This window comes from Echinops telfairi, unplaced genomic scaffold (assembly GCF_000313985.2).
Source record: "Echinops telfairi isolate 266 unplaced genomic scaffold, ASM31398v2 ScPeMD7_18;HRSCAF=68, whole genome shotgun sequence".
Lineage (NCBI taxonomy): Eukaryota > Metazoa > Chordata > Mammalia > Afrosoricida > Tenrecidae > Echinops > Echinops telfairi.
In genome coordinates this window covers 41,533,300-41,545,963 of record NW_022103915.1, presented here as the reverse complement: position 1 = coordinate 41,545,963, position 12,664 = coordinate 41,533,300, and the positions used below count along the sequence as shown (strand labels likewise).

General features: G+C 39.9%; 1 protein-coding gene across 4 annotated transcripts in view; it reads left to right on the top strand.

The window, feature by feature from the left end:
- Positions 1 to 12,664, top strand: part of ZBTB1 (zinc finger and BTB domain containing 1) — a 29,370-nt gene that overhangs the window by 9,680 nt on the left and 7,026 nt on the right. For 2 of the 4 annotated variants that reach the window (XM_045287938.1, XM_004698650.2), the window contains exon 2: positions 7,182 to 9,507. In XM_045287938.1, coding sequence (XP_045143873.1) covers positions 7,196 to 9,340 — 2,145 coding nt within the window. In that variant the 5' untranslated portion in view covers positions 7,182 to 7,195 and the 3' untranslated portion in view covers positions 9,341 to 9,507. Of the gene's footprint in view, positions 1 to 7,181; positions 9,508 to 12,664 lie in introns of those variants that run through there. The other 2 variants (XM_004698651.2, XM_045287939.1) reach the window with 2 other exon arrangements.

Below are 12,664 nucleotides of genomic sequence, written 5' to 3'. Positions count from 1 at the left end.
CCTGGATTCCCTGTTTCCAGTTCCTGTCTGTACCAGTGTATTCTCTGGTGTAGCCAGATTTATAAGATAGAATTGGGATCATGATAGTGGAGGGGGAGGAAGCATTTAGGAACTAGAGGAAAGTTGTGTGTTTCATCGTTGCTATCCCTGTTGGTATATATTGTTCATGCTGTTTCTCTTTCTATTAATGTTGGCCGAATTTCTATTCAATATAATTTAGTGTTGTTCTATAATTGATCCTTGGTTTAAAATGAAATCCCTCCTGTATAATATCTAGCTGTCTTATGCACCTCCTCCTCCACCCTGCATCCCAAAGCTTTATATAGTGTTAGCAGGTGTCTGGTACATTTTGATACTCTGATGGATAAACATGAGAAACTTATTATATTTCACACTTATTTTAAAACATTAGTCTATAATCCTCAAATTAAATCCATATGCATACATTTGATCATATAAAAGAAGACATGGAACTAGGTAAGAAGAAATGAATGTGCATATACTTTAATCTCCTTTGAGGCCCAAAGATAAGCATAATTGGTTCAGAGAACTGAGAGCAATGGTAGGCTTTGCTCCAGACTTCGAGTCCAATCCCATTGCTCTTGAGTGAGTTCTGACTCATAGTGACCCTGTAGGACCATGCAGAACTGCTCCACAGGACTTTCATATGGTTAGAAAGTAGGCGAGGCTTAACCCGCTGTGCCACCAGGGCTCCTTAGAATTTCACTAAGGCTGTGCACCATTATCCTTGGAAAGGTAAGACCGATTTATTTGCTGTACAGAAGGAATCATTTCATTACTTAATTTACTCTACATGCTTACTTTTAGATCCTCAAATGATCATTTGACCAAGGCTGGTGCAGTGGTGAAGCACGAGGCTGCTAACCAGAAAAACCAGCAGTGTGAACCTACCCGCCGCTCAGTGTGAGAAGATGCCAGTCTGCTTCTTGACCAGGACAGCTCTGAGGGCCACCATGAGTTAGAAGTAACTTCCTGGCAGTGAGTTTTTTTCCCACAGGGCAAAACTTCCAGCAAACTTAAGAAACAACATTTTCCATTTAAGAGATTTAGCAATTTTTGAAGTTGTATTATGTCAGTGAGTAGCCTACTCCCCCACCTCAAAAAAATAAAACAAAACCAACCCCACAGCCATCAAGTCAGTTTGGTCTCCTAGTGACCCTGTAGGACAAAGTAGAGCTGCCCTCGTAGGGTTTCTGAGATGATAAACCTTTATGGGATCACACGATAGCTCCGTCTTTCTCCCTGAGAGCGACTGGTGGGTTCTAACCGCTGACAAGCATGAACTTGTGGTTAGCAGTCCAGCGTGTAACTAACTCACTACACCACCGATAAGGCTAAAGACACCTGTATAGTTAGAAGCACTTTGATGTTGTAGAAGAAGAGAAATAATGCGTTGGTCTAGAAATAATCCACCTGTCAAAATAAAGAAGGCGAAGCCTAATAGAAACATTATGGATCAGAACTTTAAAATAAAAATCACTGTAAAGTTTTGTAGCTTTGAAATGAAATTTACAATTCCTTTTTTTGTTTTAAGGAGTCCTGGAGGCGCTGTGGGGTAAGTGTTGGGCTGCTACCCTGAAAAATTGGCAGTTCAAACCCACCAGCTGCACCATGGGAGAAAGTCGAAGCTGTCTGCTCCCATAAAGATTGATAGTCTCGGAAACCCTATATAGGGTCACCATGAGTCAGAAGAGTGGATGCACTAGGCCTTTGATTAATTTTTTTTAGTAGCCTGTGAAATGGGTTGGCCTGTTAGCTGTACTTTGCAGGCACTTTGGCAGGGCACCCGGCCAGTGAGCTCTGTTTTGAAGCCCCTCGTTGTTGAGCTTGCAGAAGGCCACGCTAGGTAATCCTGGGAAGTGCTCAGGGCCTGTCTGGGTAGTGCTCAGGTGTCCTTTGTTGGTAGTACCCACTTTCCCAGGGGTGACTGTACCCTGGATCGGCTGCTTTACAGCCGGGCCTTTGGCCCTCTGTGAAATAAACGTGCTGACAGTAACAGTGTTAGGTCTCTGAGGTCTTTCTATGTTCTCGACGTCTATGAATATCTAAATTGCTTCACATACCTATGTGCTCCATGGCTGTTTTAAAATTTGAGACAAGCTGATGAACTTTTTCAAACTAAATTTTGAAGAATTCAGTGTCACATTTTTTGGATCACCTACCTCCATAGCCTTCCTCAAGCACTGCATGTTGGCTATCCTGCTGGCCTGAGGGGAGCCCTTGAGACCACAGAGCCCACTGTCCTTACCCCAGAGATAGTACGTCCTTTGAATGGTCGTTTTGGAAGTTTCTGCTCTCGACCAACACCCGGCCCTTGACTTCTCTTAAACTTGTTCTACCAGATAAACAACGGCTGCAGTGTGAACAATGATTTTTTAAAAAACTTTGTACAGCCTTACTTGAAAAAAAGTTCACTGAGCCTTTGGTAGCATTATTAAGAATGACAACGATAACAACAAAGGAAAGCAGGTGGATTTCTTTGGGAATATTGTTTTGTTAATAAAAGTGACTGATTTTTAAAAAAACTTAATGCAAAAAATTACCCGGCAGAGGTAGCAAGTCAGAGTCTCAGGAATTTAGAGGCCTGCCCTCTCCTGTCATTTTGGTCTTCAGCCTTCCTACAGCCCAACAAAGTGTCACAAGCACACAGTGGCTGGTACTGATGTGTGAATCATTGCTGTTCAAAGTTCTTCTACCCAGAATCAGTTGTACTCTAAATTGGAACATTTGCATAATAACGGTGTTTTTAAAAAAAATTTGGGGGGGTAAAAGTATACAAAGGAAATTGATTTTTCCATTCAATACTTCATGCACACTTTGTGACACTGATTTGCAAGCATAATAACTTTGATGAAACTGTAACTCTAGGTCAGCCTAAAAGCGGTAGTGTTTGTGTTAAAAAATTAGACTCGGAACTTGTTGAGCTCCCAGTGCTCTAAGGAGAAGCTAGAACTGTAGATAAAGCCGCAAAGCCACCCAGGGGCAGCCAGATCCAGAGCCAGGTTGGTCTGACCCAGACTTCCTGCTCCCACAGCAGAGCATGGTGCCTTCTTCCAGAGTGGGGCATGGTTTCATCTCGAAAATACCGTCCAAATCCTCTTCAGTGATGAGTCCTGGAGATTACAGAATGCCCAGGCTACTGCTGATTCTCAGTACTGTAACTAGTGACTGCGAACACTGATACATAATAAAGGTTAATCGCATCCAAATGTTCCATTTTAGCGTTTTGTTATGTGAAACGGATTATTGTATATCTTTTCACTAGTTGTTAATTGAGTTCTTACTGTGGCTGTTGCTCTGGTGCTTAGGGGTTACCTGTTGGTCTGCTAACTACGAGGTCAGCAGTTGGCAACCAGCAGCTGCTCCTCAGGAGAAAGATGAGGCTTTCTGCCCCCGACAACAGTCACAGTCTCAGAAGCTCACAGGGGTGGCTGTACCCCGTCTTACAGGGTCGGAATCCGTCCGCTGGCAGTGAGTGCTATGGCTGTAGATGTGTCTATTGTTCGTTTGCAGGTATTGTGTTCACTTTGAATACGAATCATAGATGTTTGTCATTTAAGTAATAAAGATCCTTGGAATTTTTAAGCTGTGTCTCGTCATTTCAAGCATGGGCCATTTAATACCTGGAAGTTTTAACAAATTAGTTGCTGCCTTTCTAGTGGATTCTTATGTGTGAAAAGAAATGTAAACATTATCCAAACGTACCTCTTGATGTTTAAAGAGATACCACCAGAACCACTAGCCCACTGCAGCCACCATGACTTCCATCAGTTCTATACATTTACCTAGATGCTAAAATTTTACATTTTGCCTCTTGGAATACAGTATTAGTCCCACTTTGGCAGTTCAGGAAACCAAAGGCCCGTGAGGATAAGCTGGCAAAGCCACTAAATTATCTTGTTTTGGGTTGAGCATTGGGCTGCTGACCTCAAGGTCAGCAGTTCAAACCCAACAGCCTTTCCGAAGGAGAAAGACGAGACTGCCTGCTCTCATAGAAACAGTCTCAGAAATCCTGGGTGATAGTTCTACTCTCTCTACTAGGGTGCCGTGCGTCAGAATCAACTAGACAACAGCGGTTTGTCTGTTTCATACTGTCCTCAATACCTGGCTCTTGCTTCAATATAGTCCATTGGTTTATCCTCCTCAGAGTTTGTTTTAAACAATTCTTTTTGCTAGAAAGCTTTTTTCTCCTCATTGAGTTAATAGCAGTCCCTCTGCCTCTTTCTTTTTCCTCATCGTCGCCCTCTGACCTAGATATCTCATCGTGTTTAAAATAAGCTGGAAGCACAACCTTTTTGTGTATTTTCACCCTTTGAATAGAGTTTTGTTGTTCTATATAATTATAACTTTTCATGTTTATTTGCTTAACTTTCCATCTTGAAACTGTTTCACATTTTCTTCAGAAATACAATTTTTCAAGTTCACATGACAACTCCATGGAGTAGATTTACCTTAATTTACTTAACAGTTCCCTTATCTTACATTTCATATGATAAACACCACATTGTGCGTTTATTATTTTTTGTACATCGGCATGTGCTGAGTGTGACTCCTCACAGTTTGGGCACAGATATGTAAAAGGTTGAGATCACCAGTCTGGCTTCCACGAAGGGGTGGTGGGTTGCAATTTGAGGAGGAGGGCTCCAAAACCAAGCCAAGCTCACTGTCCTTGAGACAATTCTGACTTTCAAACTCTGCAGGACACAGTAGGACTGCCCTTGGGTGTCCAAGGATGGGTGGGAACGGAAAGCCTCGTCTTTCCCCACTATGGAGGGACTGAAGATGCAAGCTTTGAGCACATGGTTAGCGCCCAACGTGCCACCCACTGTGCCAGCAGAGCGCTTGAGGTAGAGGCAAAAACCAAAAGGAAAACCAAGCACATTGCCATCACATCGATATAAGCTCACAGCGACCCTAGGCCAGGATAGGACTGCCCTTGGGCTTCTGAGACTTTATCTGCTTACAGGAATAGAAAGCCTCATCCCTCTCTCATGGACTGCAGCTGGTGATTTTGAACTGTCTACCTTGCAGTTAGCAGCCCAACACATAGCCACTACACCACCTGGGCTCCTCCTGAAGAAGGCGGTAGGTCTTTAGACAGTAGCACCCTTTCAGCAGGCAGCTGACCCATTTCCCAGGCTAGGCAGCTCTGTGTCTTTGGGCAAGGAAATAGCGGAGGCTGGATGGGTCTACAGGTAGTGGGGACAGGGGTATGTACTCCAAATTTGAGTAGATAAAAAGCAAGTAGAAGTAAGTACACTTGTGGTCTTTACTGTAGGCCTGAAGGCTTTGGGGACTGAAGAACAGTTTATTTCTCTGAACAGTGTGTTAAATGTTATTTTTATGTTCAGTCGAATTGCATAGAGTTTGTTTTAAAGTAGAAAAGAGATCCTTAAGCTTTATGTTAAATTAGAAACTAAAGCTAAAATAAGATCATATTTTAGCTTTGAATTATAATGGATGAGACTTCTAGTACTATCGTTTTTTATTCAAAGTGAACTCTCAATATCAAAATACTTAAAGTTTACCATATATTGTTCAGGGAAGCAAACTAGCTGCAGAAATGTATATATAGTATGTAGGTACATAAACAAGGCAAACCATGTACAAGTGCACACTCAATACCTGTTTTGTTTCTCCCCCCCAATAGTTTGATATAAAATTCACATATTGTACACCTTTATAGTTAAGTCGCTTTTAAAAAGAGTTGTGTATATAATCACAATGAGTTCTCGTGTGTATATATGTTTCATGTAAACAGATTTGAAGATACATAATCCAGTGTGTTTAGAGACATTACTTCTGCAAAAGGACTTGTCACCTGAGATGTGTTTTTTTTCTGTATATTTTTATGTTTGGATTTTTTACAATGAGCATGTATTTTTGTATACTTTTAAATAATTAAAAATGTAGAGGAAAAATTTACTTTAAACTTAAGGATAGTACCTCCTTCCCAAATAAATCCCTATTTATACTGCTGCCTTCTACAAACCCTACCATGTATGCCAGTCGATCTAAGAACTGCTCATGTGTTCTGACTCTAAAGAAGCCTACCTTCTCCAGTCATTCCATAATGTTCTAATCACTTTTCACAGCGAGAAAACAGTGGTCAGACACAATTGTTTTGTGATATGTCATAGAATATGAGAGTCCTTTAATGGGTTTTTTTTTAAGGGATTTTTTTTCTATGAAAACTTGTAAACATACACAACATGGTGTGGAATAGACTTATACCTGTATCCCAGCTTTGATACCTGGTAACACATGGCCAGCCTTGTCTCGTTTGCAACCCTTCCAACACCTCCCTGAGGAGCCCTGGTGGCAGAGTGGCTGGCTTCGAGCTGAAAGGCCAGCAGTTCAAAACCACAGCTGGTCCATGGGAGAATGACAGGCTTTCTACTCCCATCAAGGAGTTCCAGCCTCAGACTCGCAGGGCAGCTGTACCCTGTCTTACAGGGTCGCTGAGTCAGAATCAACTTGATGCCACTGAGTTTGGTTCAACACCTCCCAATACCTATCCCGTTCAATTATTTTGAAACAAATTTCAGACAATTCCATCAATAAATATTAGTTCATAAAAAGTAAAGGGCTTTTTATAAAACACGCTCATCATACTTAGAAAATGAATAATGATTTCTAATATCAGTCATCTAAGAAGTTTTTAATAACTAGTTAATTTGTGATATGTGTTATTTATTTTCATTGTACCTTTCAAGTACTTTATACCGTATATACGCGTGTATAAGTCAAGTTTTCCAGCACATTTTTGTGGTAAAAGTAGGTGCCTCGGCTGATAGTCGGGTTGGTTTATACTCGAGTATATATGGTAACTAGTGACTTTTCCTTTCAATATTAGCATCTATTTTTCTCACTAGAATTATAATAAAACCCAAAGGGTAGCTTTTGATGCTTTTTGCTTGTATTTCTTAGTCATTAAATAGAATTCATATGAAAAGCCTGGCCATATGGTTGGGTATTTTCAATTCTCCAATGTTAAAAATGATTCACATTTTTACAGGTGTTGCATTGCTTCAGCGTGGAAAACTGTCTATGCCTGGATTATAATAGCAAAGTCACAAATCTCAAATCATGATGAAAAAAAATGGTTTTAATGGTTTTCTGCTATCTTTGTCTGACCTGGGTATTTTTGTTTTACATAGGTCTCTAATAGAAGATGGCAAAGCCCAGCCACAGCAGCTACGTTCTTCAGCAGCTGAACAACCAAAGAGAATGGGGGTTTCTCTGTGATTGCTGTATTGCGATTGATGACATTTACTTTCAAGCGCACAAAGCCGTCTTAGCTGCCTGTAGCTCCTACTTTAGGATGTTTTTCATGAGCCACCAGCATAGCACGGCACAACTGAATCTCACCAACATGAAAATTAGTGCCGAGTGTTTCGATCTCATTTTGCAATTTATGTACTTAGGGAAAATAATGACCGCTCCCTCCAGTTTTGAGCAGTTTAAAGTGGCCATGAACTACCTACAGCTGTACAATGTTCCCGACTGCTTGGAAGACATACAAGATGCAGATTGTTCTACGTCAAAGTGTTCGTCCTCCGCACCCAGCAAACAGAACAGCAAGATGATATTTGGAGTAAGAATGTATGAAGACACAGTGACGCGGAGCGTGAACGAAGCCAACAGGTGGTGTGCAGAGCCAAGTTCAACGGTAAACACGCCACACAACAGAGAGCCTGAGGAAGAGCCATTGCAATTAGGTAATTTCCCAGAGCCACTGTTCGATGTGTGTAAAAAAAGTTCAGTGTCCAAATTATCTACTCCAAAAGAGCGCGGGTCACGGCGCTTCGGACGGAGCTTTACCTGTGATAGCTGTGGATTTGGCTTTAGCTGTGAAAAATTACTAGACGAGCATGTGCTAACCTGTACTAACCGCCATTCATACCAGAACACAAGATCTTACCACCGAAAAGTAGATAGCAGAGATGGGAAAGACAGTACCATCAAAGCGGAATTTGGAGAGAAGGATTCCTCTAAAATGTTTTCTGCACAGACGGACAAGTACAGAGGAGACACAAGCCAGGCTGCTGCTGACGATTCCACTTCCACCACCGGAAGCAGGAAAAGCAGCACAGTGGAATCGGAAATAGCCAGTGAAGAAAAAAGTCGAGCTGCTGAGAGGAAAAGAATCATCATCAAGATGGAGCCGGAAGATATCCCTGCAGATGAACTGAAAGACTTTAACATTATTAAGGTTACGGAAAAGGACTGTAACGAATCCACCGACAATGAGGAATTAGAGGATGAACCAGAAGAGCCCTTTTATAGATACTACGTCGAAGAAGATGTCAGTATTAAAAAAAGCGGTAGGAAAACGCTCAAGCCTCGGATGTCGATAAATGCCGAGGAAAGAGGTGGCTTAGAGAACCTGAGGCCCCCTAACGACAGCAGCCCAGTCCAGGAGGACACTGAAAATGCATCCTGCGAGCTGTGTGGCCTCACGATAACTGAGGAGGACCTGTCATCTCATTACTTGGCCAAACACATTGAAAATATCTGTGCCTGTGGCAAATGTGGACAGATACTTGTCAAGGGCAGACAGCTGCAGGAACATGCCCAGAGATGTGGAGAACCCCAAGACCTGACAATGAATGGGTTAGGAAGCACCGAGGAGAAGATGGACATGGAAGAGAATCCTGATGAGCAGTCTGAAATAAGAGAGATGTTTGTGGAAATGTTGGATGATTTCAGGGACAATCATTTCCCGATAAACAGCCTCCAAAAAAAACAGCTGTTTAAACATTCGGCGTGTCCCTTTCGATGTCCAAATTGTGGCCAGCGCTTTGAGACGGAAAATCTCGTGGTTGAACATATGTCTACCTGCCTCGACCAGGATATGTTCAAGAGTGCCATCATGGAAGAAAATGAGAGAGATCACAGGCGTAAGCATTTTTGTAATCTCTGTGGAAAGGGATTTTACCAGCGGTGCCACTTACGAGAACACTATACTGTTCATACTAAGGAAAAACAGTTTGTTTGTCAGACATGTGGAAAGCAGTTTTTAAGAGAGCGCCAGTTGCGTCTGCACAATGATATGCACAAAGGCATGGCCAGGTATGTCTGTTCCATTTGTGATCAAGGGAACTTCAGAAAACATGACCATGTACGGCATATGATTTCTCATTTATCTGCTGGTGAGACTATATGTCAGGTCTGCTTTCAGATATTCCCCAATAATGAACAATTGGAGCAGCACATGGATGTTCATCTGTATACATGTGGAATATGTGGAGCAAAATTTAATTTGAGGAAAGATATGAGATCACATTATAATGCCAAGCATTTGAAAAGACCTTAAGTGATTTTCTGTTGTACTAATGTGTAGTTGGTAGCAGACAAAACACCAAAGCAAAGGATATGAGTTATTTAGAAATTGGTTTTATAATATAAATCATTGGGAGGAAAAAAATCTCAAGGCCCCTTTCCTTTAACATTTTTGTTTAGGATATTAAATATATAGATATATTTTAGGAGCTATTAAATGTATGCTATCATTTTTATTTCTAATAGAATTTTTTTTAGTTTGTCTTAGCTATGATTAAAATTACTTTTAAGTGTAGACTACAAGTGATTTTCCCCCTTCAGTGACTATTAAACGTTAGGATTTTTTTTTTAATTAATAAGGTGATAACTTTACTATTTCTATATTGTTTTCTTGTTGTTGTTGTTTTGAAATTTAAAACCCAACGTTAGTGGACATTCCTATTTAAAAGAAAAAAAATTAAAGTGATGAATTATTTGAAATTATTCCATTTATTTTTATTTGTTTTTGTCAGCTCAACAGTGATTTTTCCCTCAGCATTGTTTATTCCTTCCCCCTTATCAATGAGATTTTGATTCTTAAATTTGACAGGCCAACTAGGCAGGTTAAGTGCCCTGAATCTAACCTTGAAGACTGACATGGGCCCATCTTTGGCCTAAAAAGATTGATTGACCGGAGGAGATTTCTATAAATATTTCTTATAATTGATAAAATATTATCATTTAATAATCACATTTAAAACTTATATTAAGTATAAAACCCAATGACTTTACCCCACTTGAGAAATTAGTGGGGTTAGCCATTTTGTTTTGTGATAATAAATTTAACTATGATAGTTAATTAAAAAGACATATCTTGTAATCATTTTAAATATTTAAATTTAAAATATTCTGATTTCTAAAGTGTGTTAGCTTATCAATGATTCTTGTTTATAAATAGACTTTTAATATTTCTTTAGGAATATGACATTAAAGGAAAATGAGTTTTTTCATCTTTAAAATTTACATACTTTTGGAACTTACTTTGAGATTTGAGAAAGTTGCCATGTATACTGATAAATCTAATAAAATAAAGAAATCGATTATAAATCTGGTTGTTCTATAAAAGTATAGTGCGCAAAAAATTTTCTTGTGTTTTATGTTTTCTAAGATTTAGAAAAAATGTGTTATGGCAAATTACAGTTTATCCCCATGCTTTTTTTTTCTTCCCTTTTCCCTCCTGTACAGGACTACAAAATTTAAGGATGTTAAAACCACTGAGATTATAAATGGAAACAACTTATCATTTTTCAGTGAAAGTAGTGTTTATTGATAGTTTTTGCTATTGCAGGGTCTACATGTGAGTTAAAACACTGACAAAATTGACTAGAAACATCTATTGAATAGAAAGCCTATCCCCCACAATTTAAAGGTTTGTTAAGGCAATCAACAGCTTACAAACGCAATTTGTAACTACAGTTATTGGAGCAGGGCAGTCTCTTCTCAGCTGTGCCAGCAGGCAAGCCTCTCTTTGGCCTCTCAGCCACACGGCTCAGTGATTTCTGCCCTGCTTGTGCAAAGTTACAGAACAGAAAGCCTTTTAATGTGAATATGATTGCATTTGATGTACTACCCATCTCTTGATGAAAGGGATTTTAAATAAGCCCCATATTTAAAAATACAATTTTGTGATTTTGAACAGTAATTTAAGAGCATTGCTTTTTTCGTTTACATCAAATTCTTAAGAAGTGCAAAGTCATTTTCCATACAATATGAAAAACAACTAAACCACGTGGTTTACAGAATTGTGACAATGATGTCTCAGTAGATTTAGTTGAAAGAGACATCTTTGAACACTGTGTGCTCAAGAGATTTGGAGGAATTTGTGAGATCAGTAAGTCCAGGAAAACTAAAAGCCAGTGGTGAAGAAGTAAAACAGTAGTGGAAAATGGGGGAAATACACAGAAAGATAAATGAGAAGCCAGGGAGTATTCTATAAGCTACATAGTTAATGAAGTGGGAAAAATCTTTCATCTCAGTCTTGGATACAATGATTTATTCATTGCAAATACAACTTAAAATGAAATATGCCTGAGGAAGTTGCTATGGTGGCACAGATAGTTAAGCACCCTTGTACTGGCCAAAAGATTGTCAGTTTGAACCCACCTCAGAAGACAGGCCTAGGGACCTGCTTCCGAAGGCCACAGCCTTACAATCCCTCTGGACAGTTCTCTGTGCACACGTAGCCTCACATGTAGAGAGGGAGGGCTCTCTCTAAATGCTACCACTCTTTCTAGAAATGGTTGTGTATTCCATTAGGAAAGGGGTTTTCAAGCCTGATAACCTACTAACAGCCAACAATAAGTAAGTCTATAAGCCTTAAACAATTTCTAGTTTTACATAATGGAGACTTTACCCAAAGCCACATGTATGTCATTACCTGCCCTACCCACTCCCAGTTTCATGTACACAGGGAAGCCTCTTTTGACATGGTTTTGGTTGGGAACAGAACTACAGGGGCAGCATAGGTTTTTCTAAATAGACTGTCATTTCCCTTATCAAGATGAAGTTTTTTATTTCAAAGCTACTTACAAAATCTGTGGGAATGAAATCTTAGTGTCAACAAGTTAAGCTTGTAGGAGTGACTTCTCCAACCTCCAGCCCCCTGTATAATTTACGTTTTTAGGCTCCAAATCTTAAAATGAAGATCTAGCTCATTGGTTCTCAACATGTGTGTCGCGACCCCTTTGGAGGTCAAACGACCCTTTCACAGGGATCACCCGATTCATAACAGTAGCAAAATGACAGTTATGAAATAGCAATGAAAGTAATTTTATGGTTGGGGTCACCACAATATGAGGCTCTGTATTGAAGGGTTGCGGCATTAGGAAGGTTGAGAACCACTGGTCTAGATAGATACCCATGGAAGCTTGTTCCTCTTCACGTCTCAAACACTTAAAGGGCCTTTTGTTCAAAACAGCAAGAATCCGAAGGAGCCTAGTTGTTAGTGCCCAACAAGCGTACTACCAATTCCAATTACAGTTCAACTTAGATGTTCTGTGTTCGTTAGCTAACAGGGCTAAGAATCTCAGATAAATAAAGCCACAATCAAGCTGGTAGTGGATTAGGACTAAAATTTGCCTTGATTTCTCTATTATTTTTATTGTAAAATATATACTCCCACAGTTTTGTGTTTTTGGTGTTTTTTTTTAGATTTTTTTATTTTTTTTAAACATTTTATTAGGGGCTCATACAACTGTTATCCCAATCCATACACACATCAATTGTGTAAAGCGCCTTTGTACATCGTTTCTCAAAACATTTTCTCTCCATTTAAACCCCCGACATTAGGTCCTCATTTTTCCCCTCCCTCCCCGCTCCC